This window comes from Mastacembelus armatus, chromosome 1 (assembly GCF_900324485.2).
Source record: "Mastacembelus armatus chromosome 1, fMasArm1.2, whole genome shotgun sequence".
Classification (NCBI taxonomy): Eukaryota; Metazoa; Chordata; class Actinopteri; order Synbranchiformes; family Mastacembelidae; genus Mastacembelus; species Mastacembelus armatus.
In genome coordinates, this window is record NC_046633.1 from 7,631,526 (window position 1) to 7,649,346 (window position 17,821).

Genomic DNA, 17,821 nt, shown 5'->3' on the forward strand with positions numbered 1-17,821 from the left:
TGGTTTCTGAGTAAGTCTGGTTCTCAAGGCCGCCTTGGCTAACCTTGCTAACCAGGAAGGTAATATCTCATCAGAACGAAGCACAGTAAGCAAACTATGTCCCTTTTCATGCTAAAAAATGAAAAATGATGGGATTAAAACACGATAGAACAATCTTGCCTTTTATAATCTTTTACAATCTTGTCTTTTTTCAACATTATCAAACGCTTGAAAACGGAAAAGAAACTTTTGAGTCACAGTTTGATGGCTATACAGGACATGCTTCAGTCAAAAGCACATAAGTTCGAAAACTGCGCTGCTCCTCGCTACACTGGCTGTCACGTCAGCTGCTGCTGTGGGAAACAGCCAGTCAGAAGCATGAAGGTTAAGCCCAGTGTCCGCAAACCAATAATGGTTTTATCTTCTTTTGGAAAAAACAAACAAAAGCACAATCTGAGTTCAGTTTGAAGGCATTTGAGGTAGGCACAGAAACAAAATTACTGATTTTACCAAAGTCATCTTTCCTATGATGCTGCCATCTGGTTCTGAATTTACAGGAGCTGAGTGAAATAAGATTTGATTATCACAGAAAGATGTAAGGGAAATTAAATTTGTGTGTGTGTGTGTGTGTAAAAGTTTTGACCCTGTCTCACAGGGTTGCAGTGACTTGATGTTGTTTAGACTCATCTCCTTGCTTCTTCCCCTGGAGACCTGTCTTTGTAGCAATCTGGGCATCCTGTTCACTGCTCCACTGCATCCATTTCACACTAATGATCATGGGAGTGGACAGCTGCTTAATGCAGTAGTGTCATCAGTGCTGCATCATGGAGAGCAGCTCCATTGCACTTGACGGGACTCAAATGTACCTGCTTCACGTGAGCCTCCCCCAACAAAGCATTTAACACATCACCTAATATGGTAAAAGTGTATTAGATGTGTGCCATATCACATTTGCAATGTATGATTACAGACAGGGTCCTTTTCCACTCTTCATGATGCTGTCAAATTTAAAAATGTAGCACTCAGTGACATTTTGAATATGTTATTAATGGTGCTTGGAAGTAATGGGTGCAATACTACAGTTTAAAAATACTCCATACTACCAGTTATATTTCTCCATTTCAAATTTTACTTATCAGCTAAATGTACTTGAGGTATCAAAAAGAAAATTATTCTTTATGCAGCAGAAAGGCCACTGTCAGTATTTATTATTATGTATTTTACTACTGGAATAACATTACTGATGCATAAATGTGAAAGTGATATTTTAATGTGATAATGTGGTGCTGGAGATGAAACTAATTCTAATTACAGTGTAATCTGAACAGGTCATGATTTTCTATAAGATGATAATACATTTGCATGTAAAACACTAACTACAGCCATCAGATTAATGTGGTAGAAGTAGAAAGCAGCATAAAAAGTTATACTGAAGTAAAGTATAACTACAGTACCTAAAAACTGTACTTCTAGTAAGCACGGAATTTGAGTAAATGTACTGTAGGTTTTTAGAACCACCAATAGAAATGAACAAAACTGTAGCTGCATCTATTCACCTGTTCTACCCCTAACTTCTCATGCATTCTCATGGTTTCAGGACTACTTCGTGACCCATCATGCACTGGGGGGGGGGGTGCCCTTTTGCCTGGTGATGGTCACCTGATCACCGTATCTGTAGTCATTCCAATAATGTGCTGTCTTTCACACACTGCTGGAGCACTTATGTTCAGAGTTAAAATAACAACAGAGCTGTAAGACTGTACTGTAAGGTAACCCAGTACAAGTTTCATAAGAGTGTGAGAGGAAAGGTAAAGTCGCTGAACATTTAGTTTCTGTTTTCTAAACTTTCCTTACACTGTCACGTCACAGAAATCATTAAATCATGTAATTTCCTCTGGTGGCATCTAGTCATGAATATAGATTTCCAAAGGAAATGTGGCTTCCAGACTGGCATTAAACCCACAGGTCACAGGAACACACTGATGACCGCACTGCCACTTCATCTTACTACCACTTTTCACCAGTTAATTTCTTATTTAACAAAATGAAACAATCAAACCATGCCACAAACATTAAGAAGTGATTCAAAACGCTGACACTGACACTGAAGTCGTAAGAAAAAAAAAAAAAAAATGCTGCCTAACGTTTGCAAGGACAGTATCTGTGTCAATCACACTGGTTCTATTTGGCCAAGTTTTGAGATCTAACACCTCACAGCACAGTTTTCATTGGAACACGTTTCACAAAAGAATTAGTCCCATTAAAATAAATGAGCCCAACAGTATTTGCATAGCTATATATCATAATTACGTTTTTTTTTTTTGTAATTCGAATGAACCAACACTTTCAGGCAGCTAGAATGTAAATCGGACAGATTCTGTGTACTTTTGAGGACATGAGGGGATGGACCACTACAACTAATCTTAGATCCAAGTTCATCCATCGTATTTGGTGCCTATCTTTCCTTGCTTTCCCTCCTCTGTCCTTTCTTTTCTTACTGTGTCTCTTTCTGTCCTCCCTTCTTGCAGTTCATATTTCAGTTTGCTCCCAGGAGCTCGCAGGTCTGTGCCAGACGGAAATTCGCTGAGACTGCAGGAGCCCCCTTGGAGGCCACATGGAGGAGGGACAGGAGGGGAACAATCAGGCCCAGTCCTCCCTCTCTATCCCTCCCTCTCCCATGTACTTTTTTCTCCCTTTCCACCTCTTTTTTTTCTCTTTCTCCCTTACTCTCGTTTCCTCTCTCTCTCTATCTCCACTGTATCCAGCCTGCCAGGCTACACAGGTCCTCAGGGTGACTTGCTCTTGGCTCAGGTCCCTCAGCACAGAGCACTCTCCTCTTCCTCTTCACCAAGCACTCCCCCCAACCTCTCCTCCTCCTCCTCTTCCCTTGCTCCTGTCCCCCCACCCCCCTTCTCCTTCCTTCTCCAGCGCTCTCCCTGGGGGGGAAGACGGTGAGGCCATCCAGTCCCGAGCTGTCCATCAGCAAGGGTGTTTACTTGCACCGTGACAGGCCGACACATCTGGAGCACATATTCACTAGTGTTCACACTCTTTCCCCCTCTCACTCTTTGCTGGCCCTGTATATATCCTAACACTGCCACCAGACACATTCCTGCAGCTCATTTCATGGCCCTTTGTCGTTGTTTCCCTCTAACTTTCATATGCTTGCTAAAAGCACGCACAAACACACACAAAGATCCGCACATGCAAAGATTTGTTTTCTTATTCATTTTTCCTCTTTCTTTCACCCCTCCAGTGGTTTTTCAGTTGCATGACAGAAATTGGAGTTAACCACCAGCCGGGGCGGCTGGGGGCAGGAGTCAGCATTTCTCCCTCTACCTCTGTCTGTATCTCTATCTCTTTGCCTGCTCCCCTTTTCTCTCTTTTCACTGAGTGCAAACTAATTACAACAGCTCTTTGGAAACCCATGACTACTGGTCTAATGATGTGACACTTTTTCTTCATCTCCCTCTGTCTCGTCTTCCCCCCTTGCTCATCCATCCTCCCAGCCCTCCCAGCTCCCACCCTGCATCCCACCCACTCACCCACCCTGTCTGTTTTCCCAACATTCCTGTGCTGGTGTGTGACTGTGATGGCTTGTCATCTTGCAGGAATGTCCTGCTCTCCCACCTCGTCCCCCTGATTTGGCGTGAAGCATTTGCTCCTGGTTTCCGACTCATACACATGTGTACACATACACACACACACACACACACACAAACACAAGCTTGAAATGCTAGCTTTTAAAAAAATGTGTTCATGCAGATGGTGTCCATTGGGCTGCATACCTACACTTGGCGTATGGCCACAACAAGCACAGCCATTCTCAGATAGTCCCCAGCTTGTTTTTCAACTGTAGAAAGTGCACACAAAATTATTTTATCTTATGATGCCTGTGCTGAAAAGGGTCATTTACTCTCTATGGTAAACCTGAGGAATTCTCTTGATTACCCTAATGACCAAATATGGCCTACCACAGCAGTTTCATATATTAACTTTTAAAAAATTAGTAACACTCATAAACCGAGGTCAGGCATTATTGTGCAAAATGAATTGTGAAAGTACAATTATTAGCTGTTACTAATCTTGAAAAAAAACAAAACGGAATATGTATCTTCCATACAGTAAAATGGAACCAATTCTGTAATGTGAAGCATGTGTGACATTAAGACAAGTCTTAGCTTGGAGAGGGCCATATAATGACTTTCCCCTAGTTCAGGCATGTCTACTGTCTACATATGGTGAGGACTTTTCAAAGGCCTAATGGCACACAGGAACATGCTATACTCAATGACCCGAGGGAGCATTTTCAATGGAAGGTAATAAGGGAGAATATTGTGCGTACGTTTGCATTTATGCGCGTGTGTGTGTGAGCACAGGCGACATAGTCTCCTGATTGGCATCATCCTCTGGAACGAGTCTGGCTCCTTTTAGATCCGGTTGATGTGTGTGCATGTGTGTGATTATTTGGGTGTGTGATTATTTGTGTGTGTGTGCGTGAATGTGTGAATGTGTAGAAGATATCGCCAGGTTCTCATGTTTATTCAGCTCAACGCCTGGATGACCAGGACTTATCCGCTGTCCTGATTACTTTGCCTGGCCTGCCACCATTAATCCTTCAGAGACCATAGGCCCCTTAAACAGCCCTATCTTTACACAGGCACACACACACACACACACACACACACACACACACACACACACACATTTAAAGTACACACTGTATTCCTCATATACATTTACATGGAATAAAGCTGTACCTTCCTTATTTTTCTCTTTCTACCCTACTGTTTTATCAAGGTTGTCCTGAGGGCAGAGTGATACTGTGTCTGTGTGCATGTGAATCTCTGTGTGTGTTTGTGTGTATGCTCTGTCATTTGGGCCTCCAGGAACCTTCCAGGCATCTCTTGAGGTCCCTTGCTCCTTTAAATCCCAGTGAATTGTGTGTGTGTGTGAGAAAGAGAGACACAAAATAGGGGAGAGGGAGAAATGATTCAGACTTATTTGTGCCACAGTATTTTCTTTATCAGCCCTTGTAAGTCTCTGTGAAGGCCCACATAATTATATTTTATGTTGAGTAAAAATGACCGAATTGTAGTTCTTTTCCCATAACAACCATATTTTTCTTTGGAGACACAAGTTTTTCTGGTAAGGGGCCTTTTGGAGCAAACTGACTGTGCAAGCATGTGTCTGCTATTGTGTATGTGTGTGTACATGTGTATGCAGGACACCAGGGTTCTTTTCAGTAATAGTCGTTGCGCCAAGACATAATATTGACCATGGCTGTGTTCCCTATTCTGGTTTTGCCCATAATAAATGATGCAGATTAGAAAAGTAGAAACACATTGGGCTGATAAGTAGCCTTTGGAGCTTGCTTGCCATACCATTGGAGAGGGAGGGGGCTCTCTTTTCTCACTTTGCTTCGATTCGGCGGTAGTGCAGTGACTCAAGGGCAAGAGACGCAGTGTGTGTTTTCACGTGCATGTGTATATGTGTGAAGTCTTAACTGTGGTCTGTGTATGTTTGGAGCGAGCGGGTGGTGAAGCCGTTTAGACTCCTAAGGAATGACGATGCCGTGTGTTGCCAAGTCTCATTTGAATATATACACAGTGGGGAACCCTCTCATTATAAACAGAAGCTCATAGCCGTGGGTGTGTAAGCATGCACATACAAAAAAAAAAAAAAAAAAAAAACACACACACATCCACACACACCCACTAAAACCTAGCAGAGGACGGGGATAAAACACTGGAACTTATACAGCTGGAATAAGAGCACGACTAGTTCATATCTTGAGGATAAGAAAACAAACCTAAAGTGTGTAAGCATGTGTGTATGTGTGTGTGTGTGTGTGTGTGTGTGTGTGTGTGTCAGGATGATATTTGTTTTGATGTCACTCCCCTTGCCATTTCATGGTCTCCATGAGGTGAAATGCCTGTTGACACACACTGTTGCCTTTGTCTTTTACTGTTTGTTTTCTACCTTTCCACCTCATTCCCTTCTTTCTCTCTTTCATTTACATTGGGAGGGACCACTTGACCACCTGAGCAGACTCACACACAAACATACAAACACATAGGAATACACACACACACACACACACACACACACACACACATACTTACACATACTGAGTTGTCTCCTCTGACTCCTTCCCCTGCCCTGACATCGCTCCCTCTCTCCCCTCCTGTCCCTGTCTTCTCCATTTTCCCATAACAAATAACAGTGCAGAATTCCCCTCGATTCTCTCCTGGGGAATTTTCATTACCGCCCAGTCCCCCTGTCCAGAAGGACTCCCCGCCTTGAACTGTTCAACAGCTGTGGTGTGGACACTCTTCCAAAACAGGCCCACTGTTCACAAACACCCACCAGACTCAGGGTGGGGACTCTGTGTCAACTTCCACAGCTCCAGAGTCCGAGCCTTCCTCGCGTGTGGCCCACCCCACGGCCCCCTCGCCTGTGGAGAGAAAGAGGCCTGACGTTGGGCCCTTATCTCTCCTTGTGTTAGATTGAGAAAAGCTTTCAGTGGACCTGTGTACAGGAAAGGAAAGATATTGAAGTATAATTCCTTTTTCCTTTGATTTTCCAAAGTTCCCCAAACTGTAATTGTCTGGTCATAGCTTAGTTACTTGGAATGGCAGATCTGTAAAGTTTGTATTTCTCTCCACAAGTTAAAGTGCATGAGGTTGTGTGAGGTTGTAGTTAGAGTGAAACATGGCAATGAAAAGGTTGGAGAATGGCATCCTTTTTTCTTTATTTACAGTACCTTCTAAAACCAATAACAGAGCAACAAAACTATAAGAAACAGGAAAACAGTCTAAATATCCACTCTAAAGTAAGCTGCCAGTGTTCACTGGTCCAACTAAATAGCTTACTACTTAGAGTTGTCACCAAGCATTATTTCTAAGGCCACAAGTTTATATATCATTGACTAATTAACTAGATTAGTCTTTGGATTCTACATGACTGACCTACTGTAGCTGACTTTCCACAGTGTTACAGTCTTGGAGGCCATGCAGGCCGAATGTAATCTACCAAGTCAAAAATCGAAAAGCCCTGCTTACTTTTGTAAACCTCTGGTCTGAAATCAATGACTTTTTTCAAAAATTACTACAGATTTTAATTTGTAAATCAGTCACAGTGACTTGTGTAATTGTACACTGCACATGTGCTGTGCAAGACCGGAAAAATTTGGCAAATCTAGTAACACTAATCAAGCAGGCACTGCTTAGAAAAGGGCCAATTGCTGGGATCTGGACTGTTGTATCCAATACGACACGAAAAATGATTAATCAGATGATCAGACAGATTGTAAACCAGCCAGATCTCAGGAACTAACATGGTGAGTACAATGTTACTATGATCAAAGGAATGATGAGTTAGAAATTAACTGTAGATAGACAGACAGACAGACAGACAGACAGACAGACAGACAGATAGACAGATAGATAGATAGATACATGAATTCTGCCTTTAGCAAGAGCAAGGCGAGGTGCTATAATCAAAGGCGCTTACTCATTGCATGCTGTGACACCCCACAGTCAAATGCAAAGCAGGTTAAATTAAAACACACTTCATTTGAATATATGAAAACTACATGGGAGATGAGTCGCCTCGTATCCCCGCCTGGTGACATTTATTTCTGTCAGATCAGCAGAACGGGATTTGCTGGCTGGAGGGGTTTTCATTGAGGCAGCAGTGCATTTGTTGGCTTCTCTTATAACGCTGCTTGTGTGTGTGTGTGTGTGTGTGTGTGTGAAGCTCCTATCACAAGTCTTCTTTGGAACAAGTTAGGAACATTTGGCAGCAATGAAAGTGGAAGTCCCCAGCTCTTGGCCACAACCCTAAGTGCGCGTGTGTCTGTGTGTGTGTGTGTGTGTGTGTGTGTGTGTGTGTGTGTGTGTGTGTGTGTGTGTGTGTAAGTGTGTGTCCGTGCATGTAGGAAACGGCCCATTTGAATGTACTGGAACTGGGATAGGATCAGTGTGTGGGAGGTATTTTGTTCATATACCAAAAATGAGATTATTAAGGAGCAGACAATATTTGACCACAAGAACACAGCTTGTTCCCATCTTACACTGGTGTCACAGTCCATTTGTATACTTTAAGAGACAGTTCACTGCAAAATAAAAATTGTGTCATTGTTTCAATCATTACTCATCCGTTCACTGCCATGTCAGTCAAAACTCATTGAAGCTTTAAGAAACAAAAATAAATGAAGAACAAATTACATCCCATTGTTCCAGCTGAACTCTTTTCCAAAGCTATCAGCATTACTGAGGCCGTATTTTTACTGGTCAAAAACATCCAGAACAACACAAAAAGAACACAATGCCACAGAGGAATATGTTGAAAATAATGAAGTGAATACTGGATTTTTAATCTACAGTGCAATTGTTTGGTTGCGAGGATGCTCCCTATAGCTGGACCTTTTGGAAAAGCTTGAGAAGTCAAGTTTCCATCCAAATATATCATAAAATTTAACCAAGCTTCCAGAAAATCTCTAATAATGCAAAAATAATGTGTTTCCATGTACTACTGTTATGTGAATATGTAGAGTTGGGTTCATCAAAATAAACAGCTGGTGGCAGTAATTCTCCAGTTGGGTGCCATTAAAGCATGTCAGGAGTTTAATGTCAAGAGGAAATAATAAAAAGAGTGCCAGTCAAATCGTAAAAATGGAAAACCATGCAGAAAACATGATGAAAATATTAAAATTTGTGTTGATTTCATGTATTAATATTGAGGAACGTTACATTCTTCTCAATGCTCCACACACTTGTGTTCTATTTTGGCTATTTTGGCTATTTTTCATCTCTTCAATGGCAAACAATGTTTAAGTCCCAGGTTTAATTTATGCTATGATTTGTTCCTATCTCCTTTGTCATTTTTCCACCTGAAATGAAAATGTTGTGGGGTTCCACCTAGATTTTTTTTATTGCACTCACTGAAAATTTGCATAAAATGTGTGGATGGAAATGCACTTACAGATGTATATATTATAATCATGGTATCTATAAAGCCCAACATTAGGGCACTAGTGTGTAATTGCAGGAGTAAGCCTGAAATGATAATAATAAGAAACTTTTTTAGTTAAGTGACTTATTTATGAGACGCTAAAAACGGTGCAGGGTTCAAAGTAGATGTCTAAGGTTTATCTTGTATACAGGTAAACTATTCAACTATAATTCCTTTAAGTGGAATGTATTCTTTAAGCACAGCACTTTCCTTTTGTACAGCTATAAGCCTTACGATCAGCCTTATGATCAGCTCTGAGAATAAGGAATAAGAATAAAATCCCATATACAGGATCCTCTCAGAAGTATGCAGTGAAGTGGTTTATTTGGTTTGGAGACACCTGGCCTGAGTAGAGGAGCTTGAAACACTATAAGGCTGCTGTTCCTGACCTCTTCCCCCCTCTTCACTCTCTCCCCCTCTGTGCTCTTCTCTCCAGTGAGCTGTTTTGCTGCTGTCCCCCCTTCTGTCCACATTCCATTCACCAGGATACCTCTCCATCCTGTCCCAGATGTGTGTGTCCATCTGTGTGTGTGTGTGTATATGTTGCAGGAGGTGGCCTACAGGCCTAGCCTCTGGTCACTTTATTAAAGTGTGTTTTAATTTACTCTTGTGCTCTCGTGAGCCCCGGCATCCTGACACACACACACACACACACACACACACGCACACACACACACACACACACACACACACACACACACGTGAAACAGCCCCTCGTGAGACATGGCTTATTAACTGAGTGCCTGCCTGTCAGAGAGTTGGGATAGGGAGGGCAATACTTCCGAACCACATTCCTCAATGTGGTCTGTTCACGTTGATTTTTGAAATTCTTGTAATGCAGTCAAACAGTGAGAGACACACACACTGGAAGACAATATATCTTCATGGCAATAAGCACAGACGCAGATAAACTATAAACATACATACATAGCTCTCCACGGAGTCTTTGTAGAGGTCAGACCATGAGTGCAACCAACAGCAGAAGGGCTGTGTTAATAGTCATAGCAATTAACTTGGTGATAATTAGTAAAAACATTTCGCAAGAATCAACACTGTTTCTGCAAAATCAGATTTACTCAGGTTCAGAGAGCTAATAGGAAACATGGAGCCTCAGAGGATTTAAAGAAACTGTTTAGATAATGTTTTTAGTATAGCCTGTTGTAATTGACAAAGACTTAAGCTCACTCACTCATGACTTGTATATAACTACAGATCCATATATCTCTATCTCCCATTTCTTCCATAATTTATGTGACTCACAGCCCCCCCATATCCCCCTCCCCCCGTACATTATTCCCTGAGTTTCTCCTATGTTGCAGTATTAAATATGGAGGGAGGAGTTGGAGTCTGTCTCAAGGGAAGGGAGAGAAGTCATGTTGAGCTATCCTAAGGTCCTGATGTGTGATGCTGGGGCCTCAAGCCCTCAACCTAGTCTCACAGCAGAAGCTTCGGGGCACAGCCAGAGGGGATTTTCTGTGTACATTTGCAGCTGTGTGCTTGTGTGTGTGTGTGCGTGTGTGTGTGTGTGTGTGTGTGTGTACGCGTGTGTCACTGTGTTTTCAGCTACCAGGGGCTCGAGTAGACCTACGCAGCATAAAATCGGAATGCAGGCAATGCATGGTTTTATGTGTATATATTTATGTATGCACATGAGTCTGTGTCACAATGGCACCGTGTGTGTCCGCTGAATGTAGAGTCAATGAACTGGCCTGCTTTACATGTGTCACTTGTGAGTAGCTTGTGAAAAATGCATTATGAGTGTAGAAGGGCCAGCTGGGGTAAGAAAGGACTGGGAGATTGAGATGGGGGTGAGGGTGGTGGGGGGTGGGGGGTGGGGGGTGGGGGGTAGTGGTGTCAGGAGAGAGGGAGTCAGGGAATAAGGGGCACAGCTGTAGAGGATTAATGCCCAGAGTGGAGGAGCTGGAGCTGGAGCCCAGGAATGTTCCCCAGCGCCCCCTCAAGTGGGAGGGAGTGCAAGGAAAGACAAGGGCACAGGCCTCAGATGTGTACTGCACTGCACAGTCTTTACATATGTTTATTAGAGAATAGGTGGAGGCAGCATTGTCGCTCTTATCCACAGCCTCAAGCTACCCTCACCACTTCTACCTGTGTCTCCAACCCACCCATTCCTCCCCAGGCCCTGTGGCAGTAATCGGCCCTCGGTTTCAACACTTCTCTCCGTGGTACTCCTCCCTGACTGCTTTCCATGTCCCATTCTTTGTCTTGTGAGCTCTGTGATTTATGGATGGACACAGGAAGCGGTGTATGTGTGTAATTGTACGGTTATGGTTAAGAGTGAGAAGAGGGGCATTTATCAGACATCTTGAGGCTGTCACTAAAATATCGATCAATTTTTTTCCTCTCATGATCGCTTTGCTGCGTTCACCACTCTCTGAGTGGCAGCCCAAAGCTACAAGGACAGCATGAAATAATAAACAAAAATCCAGCAGGATAGGGCCTCAAGCTGGAAAGTCTCTCTTTCTTTCGAAACGTTTGTGAGATTTTGTCAGAGGTCTTTGGCTTCAGTGATAACAAACTAAAAGCTGTAGTCCAGTGTGTTTTGGTCTTTTCACTCCCTTTTGGGGGAGTTTGGGATTTTGTGGTGTTGAAGCAGAATTGGTTTCCTCCTCCACAACTGCACCTTCCACCTCCTTCTATCGATAGCAGTCCAGTCTTTGTTTCTTCGCAGACTTTGGAGCCTTTTGCCTCCTGTCACGCTGTCCAAACTCCCTGTGTTGACAGTTGTCAGGGGCAACCCATTCATTTTTGTGTGACGTGTTCAATGGGGCTTCACTGATCCTCACTGACGACTCTGAAGAGGTGACCACGGCGATGGACTGGGCTCCTGTCATTGTGACGATAAACCTGTCCGTCCATCCTTCTGCTTGCTCACCCGTGTCTCTCCTCCTCCCATTTTGAAACCACTCCACCTGGTTCGGACAATTACCTCACGTCCACTCGTCTCCCCGTCGCTGCCTTAACTCCTCTTCCAGCCACTTAAGTTATGATGGACTAAAAGGGATGCTTCAGTCACCGCCTGGCCCCAGCACTATTATTAGATTCTCAGTTTTGTTGACAGCCCATAAAAAAAAAATCTGTACCCTCTCATTGTGTTTCCATGTGTGTAAAAGTGTGCTAAAAACCATACTCCGCCTCAATGGAATTTACCACAACTACTGGGTGTCTGCCCATTAATGTCTCTGCACGTGTTTAAGCTTTTTGGATCTGTCTTTCTGATAACCACTTCCTGGTAAAATTATTTGTACAACTGAAAGAGAAAGGGAAGCCTCTTTAAGCCACGACCCCACTCAGTACACCTTGTCCTGCCACCTGGTACAAGCTCAGACACTCTTCCCAGTCTGCAGCAGGGTGGGGTGAGACAGCGGGCCAGCTAGACAGGAAGGAGCTTGGTCTAACAAGGATACAGGTCTCAACACATCATCTCTCAGTCACCGCCGCTAATGCTAAGACTCAATCCCCTCTACCTCCCAGGCCTGCTACACTTCAGGTGCAGAACACACATTTAAATTTTACACATGCACATTTACGCCAAACAGTATTTTTTTTCCAATGCAAACAGACACGCATACACACACACACACACAAGCACAAAATTATTCTTCCTCTCACTGTCATTAGCCACGAGAAGGACTTCAAACACCAGGTGATATCATAGCAGCCTGGGAACAAACAACGCAGTTTCCTTAATCTTCACATGATTCCGCAGCACTTAGCCGATGTTTAATTGCCAGGGAAAGTTTTTAAACATCTGCTTTTCTTCAATAGTCTTTATTGGCATGACTCACCCTCTATGCTACTGCCAGCCGCTTTCTACACCCAGCATCTTGTATTAAAGGGAAAAACAGAATTTGACCAAGATTCCTGCACACACACACAATGGCTGAGAAATAAATAAGGTTTTCATGGCCACTTAGTCTACGGAGGAGCAAGATTTCATAATTGCAAAACCATGAAAAAAATCAAATAACAAGGGGAATAAGAAGATTATGCTGTTGTATTTATGGGGGTAATAATCAAAGGGAAATGCAGTTTAAAGTCAGAGGAGGGGGCACTGATGGAACTTCACTGATGGTTTGCTTATTGGTCTCACACCGTCACACCGTCACACCGTCACACCGTCTTCTACTTGTCTTACTAACACACCGATATAAACTCCAACATGGATGGCTCCTCTCCTGATTAGTTCTTTTCTGTAAGGAATAGTCACTCTCATAATTTTAGGATCTTTATAAAAACACATATTCACTCAACCACAAATTAAGAATCCAGTTATTTCTTTCCCCACAGTTTGAATAAAGTATCAATTCAGTGACACTTTAGGCTAATCCCCAAAACATTTGAGTTTCAAACTGTGCAGATGGCAGTAGCCTGCAAGTGCTAATAAATTGATAATGGTATAAAAAAGAAATCAGAAATCACCTTTTCCCATTAAGCTGAAGTGAAAAATGGTAGATACTTTTCATTAAATATTACTGGGGGCATCCAATAGCACCTTTTATGCTTCTTATATGGAACAACTCCTCCTGAGTACGTAAACATCTCAAAGTTATGAGCTGCTGAGTTTAGCTGAGTCAGGATAGTTGTGTGTGAGCTGTGTGATAGTAGTGTTTTAGTTTTGTGTGTGTTCTAGTTTTTTTTGTGTGCATGTATTGTAGCAGAGCCAAGGGCACCATGACCTGGTCACTATGTGAGATCATTAATGAAGAAGGGAGGGAACATGGATAGAGAAGTAGAGATTAAATCAGAGGTATCGGTTAAGAGTTTATGTGGAGATGAAATGTGAACAGCGACTGCTCAGATCTGGGTTTCTCCACATGCAGAACTGGTACTTGGCATACGGAAAGAGTTTGGTGGTGTCATTTCGAAAGGCTCTAAAAAAAAAAGAAAAAACACAATGGCAAAAAAATGTAAGGAATGGATTATCTACTCAAACATAAGCTGCAATCAGTCAGCATGTAGTAATTTCACTACTGTACTGCAGCAAAGTGTTATTACCAAAGAAGCACATTTTAACCAGGTTACATTCTGGGATTACATATTGTAATAAAAAGGAAAAAACCAGTTCTTGACTCCGCTGCATGGAAGAGGAACATCAGTGTAACATAATATTAACATCTTACTTTTAACAATGTTAACTGTGCTTTTAAGCTATTTAAGTGCTTCACAGCAGTAAAAAACACTATAAAGACTTACTGTGTTATAAACTCTGTATAAAATATAACAAAACAGTCACTGTTGAACTAAAAATTCAACGTTATCCCAGTGAAGTTTATCTTTAAGATAATGCACAAATAGTTTTCATTCAATTAATTGAAAGTGAAATCCGTCTTGGCCGGAAATATTTGACATGTTTGCTGAGCCCATGATCTGACACTAAGTCAAAGAATTTGTACAGTGAAGAAAAAACAAGGAGAGACTGATAAAAGACAAGTGATCTTTTTGAAAAGGTTAAAATCGACAAAGGGATGGAGTCTTTAGTGTCAGCGTCTGTACTGGTAATGTATCTGATACTGTCTAGTATCACACATGCTGTAAATGGGGAAAATGGAGTAAAGAAATAAAATTTAAAAAAGCTTAAAAAAGGAAAGGACAGAAGAGGAAGACATAGGAGTGGAAAACAGCCAGCTAGAGAGGAGCTGGAAGCTGGGTGGAGTGTTTTTAGGTATCTGGCTGTAACAGCATGGGTCTCTCCCCTGACACCTCCACAAGTTATCATCCCTGCATTCCTGCACAGGGACACTCCCCTGCCCACTGACACTCTACGGTCTGTATGTGTATGTTTGTGTGTTGGTTTAAGTGAAAGGGTGCACTGGCCTCTCTGTCTCAGGACATCTGGCTACAGAAAGGCAGTTTGTGTAAGACGTGTGTGTGTGTGAGAGAGAGGGAGGTGAACATGAGGGATGTTCGAAGAGGTCTAGAAAAAGACCTTAGCAAGGCTTTGGGTTGTGGCAGAGAGCACAAAAAACATCTGAGGGATTTCCTGCCATTCAAAACAGCCCAAGTCCCGTCTCCCTTCCAATCGCACATTCTGCCCCCCTCCTTGAAGCTCTTGAGGTGAGGGGCTTGGCTGCAGACCATCATTATTTCAAGACAGCTCATATGTATGACAGGTCAGAGGAAGTTCCTTGTGAACCCTACTGATGAACAGAAGTGATGTGCATTACAGAGGCGATGGACAATGTCATGTGCATTGACAAGGTTGGAACTATTGCTGAGGCTGGCCTACTTTTGTTGTCAGATGCAGGATTTCAGGTCCAAACACTAACTGGCTATCTTAAAAATGTTACTATCATAAAATAATACCTTTGGATACTTTCATATTACCACCTAATCAAAAGTCTATCAGATGTATTTTGAGGAAATTTCCAAGATAAAACTGAAAGTAAACAGCCCCACCAGTAAATGATTCTATAGTGGAAGTTCATCTGACATATTTGACTGTTTCTGGTCTTACAGTAAATAGTGTACGGTTCAGTGTTGAATAGGGGAAATAATACAATTAGCAAAATCTCAAGTTAAGAAAATAATAAATAACCCATGATAAATAACTAAAAGCAAAGTGTTATGTTACTATACATTAATTCTGACCAAGAGCTGAATGTTTGTATTGAAACAGTCCATTAAAATGTTCAAACCACAGGACCTGCAATTTTAATTACAACATACATAATTAACTTTTTCTGAACAAGCTGTAGTAAGTATGCCAAACAACAAAAAAGAAATATTTACTGGTGCCTGCTTAATATGCTCTATGTGTGCCAGTGTCTCTGCTTTAACACTTTGCTGAAGATGGTTTTTCCTCTTATTTTCGGTGTTGTAAAATATAAGACCATTTTAGAATATAATGATACACTTCAATATTGTGCTCACAGAGAATATTATAGCTTCATAAATTTGTGAACAAGCTACAATGAACAACTTAAATATAGAAGGTAACCTGTAAAAGTTGACTTTTCTCTGACTGACTGGCTTTAAAAAAAAAACCCACCCTGACAGGATCTCAGTGATAAACAACTGCAGAGTTTTACATGATATTTAAATAGAAATTAGATACTATTTGACTAGTTTATAGAACATAATGCAATTTAAATTACAATTGCAACATTGGTCTGGCAAAGTTAATTCACTGAAATATTCATTAAGTAACCACAACTAATCCTGAAGTTACAAGAGGGGCTACACATGATTTAAATCGTATTTCAATGGGAAATTATGCGTAGAGGAAAATAGTAGTATGAAAGTAAAGTGATGATTTTAGTCTCAGTATGGTGTAACCCCCACAGCTTGAGAGTTTTATCTCCTCTCCTAGGGAGAACCTCCTTCTTGCCTTTGAGTGTGGACTGCAGTGTTTGAGTCACCGGCCAGCTGCTGTCAACATGTGGCCCGTGCAGCCACCAGAGCCCGAGGGCACAAAAGCTCTTGTAGAGCTGCTGTTGGCACAACACAGGGCTGGGGCAGTGAATGGCTCTCCACTGTTATCTCTTTGAAAGGAAAATGCGTGTGTGTGGTTGCAGCAACAGGGAGTGTGTGTTATTTTACGAGCGCTGCTTCCCACCTTGGCTGCCTATAGCTTTTCTTTTGAACTGTGATTAATGAGAGCTTGAGAGCACCATCAGAGAAACGTAACTTTGCACAAGTGTTAAATGTTTGCTGTGTTTTGCAGGAATGAGTGCAAAAGCTTCTCTAATGTGGTCAGTTTGTGTAAAAACATGGCACAGCAGAATCTTTAATCATGTACTTAGGTAAAATTATTTTTGGAACTGTTTTATGTGCAAAAGCTACATAGGGAAATAGATATATATTAGGATGGCATATTTAATCTTGTGTTTTTGAATGAATAGCACTTTGTAGCACTTTGACTAATTTCTGGACATTGTCTTTTCTTACTAAACTCTGTCTGACATGCTGGTCCCATGGTCTATCCATTGTGTGTCTCTGTGCATGAGTTTGTATTTGCAAATGTGTATATAGTGTATGGGTGTATATATATTAGCGTAAGTGTGTGTGTGTGTGTGTGTGTGTGTGTGTGTGTGCCAGGCCCCTGTGCCCTCCCCTATCTCCACGCCTGGATGCTAACCGCTAGTGAAGGCTAGCCAATTATCCCCAATCAAGCTACCCTCTCTGGAACTGGTGCGAGAGGAAGCTCCCACTAGAGCTTATACTAGTCATTATGGGGCACATCCTGACATTAACTTTCTTCTTTTCCTCCTCGACTTCATCCCTCCTCATTCTTTCTCTTCTGTTTCTTTCCTTCTTTGTCTTTCTCTCCTTCTTTTCTCCTGCTTTTCTGCTTTGTCTCTCACTTTTTCTCCTTCCTACCCCCTAACTCAAGGCCTGATGCAGCCATAGTCGAAGCAAAGCGGCAATCAAACATACAAACTAAAAGCACATGGGTGCTAATTCATGCCTTCCTAATAATGCATTAAGGAAATTCGGAGTTGATGATGGAGAGGAGATGTGTGACGTTATTTACAAAGGAAAAATGTGTGTTTTTTGTGTGTGAAATGTAGATGCACAATGGAATTGCTCGAAAGGTTGTGTGTGTCTTTCTGTGTTTGCATGTATCTACAGGGAATAGGGCAGTGAATTCTGGGAAATGTCACCCCCACGCACACTTCTCCTCCCCTCTAGAGACAGAGACAGATTGGACTGAAATCAACTCTGGTAATTTACCCAGATACAGACAGTGATTACCTCTCCCTCCGTCTGTATTTCTCCATGTGCCTTTTTTTTTTTTTTTGTTGTTTTTTTTTTTTTTTTTGACTCTTTCTCTAACTTTTGAAATCCGTGTTCAGGGAAACAC

At 42.0% G+C, this 17,821-nt stretch overlaps 1 protein-coding gene across 4 annotated transcripts in view; it reads left to right on the forward strand.

Annotated features, from left to right (window-relative positions):
- Positions 1-17,821, forward strand: part of bnc2 (basonuclin zinc finger protein 2) — a 153,844-nt gene that overhangs the window by 17,706 nt on the left and 118,317 nt on the right. The window contains exon 1 of one of the 4 annotated variants that reach the window (XM_026304230.1): positions 7,234-7,321. The exons of the other annotated variants lie outside the window; for them this stretch is intronic. Within the exon in view, the coding sequence (XP_026160015.1) occupies positions 7,319-7,321 (3 nt within the window). The 5' untranslated portion in view covers positions 7,234-7,318. Of the gene's footprint in view, positions 1-7,233; positions 7,322-17,821 lie in introns of those variants that run through there. 4 annotated transcript variants of the gene reach the window in all.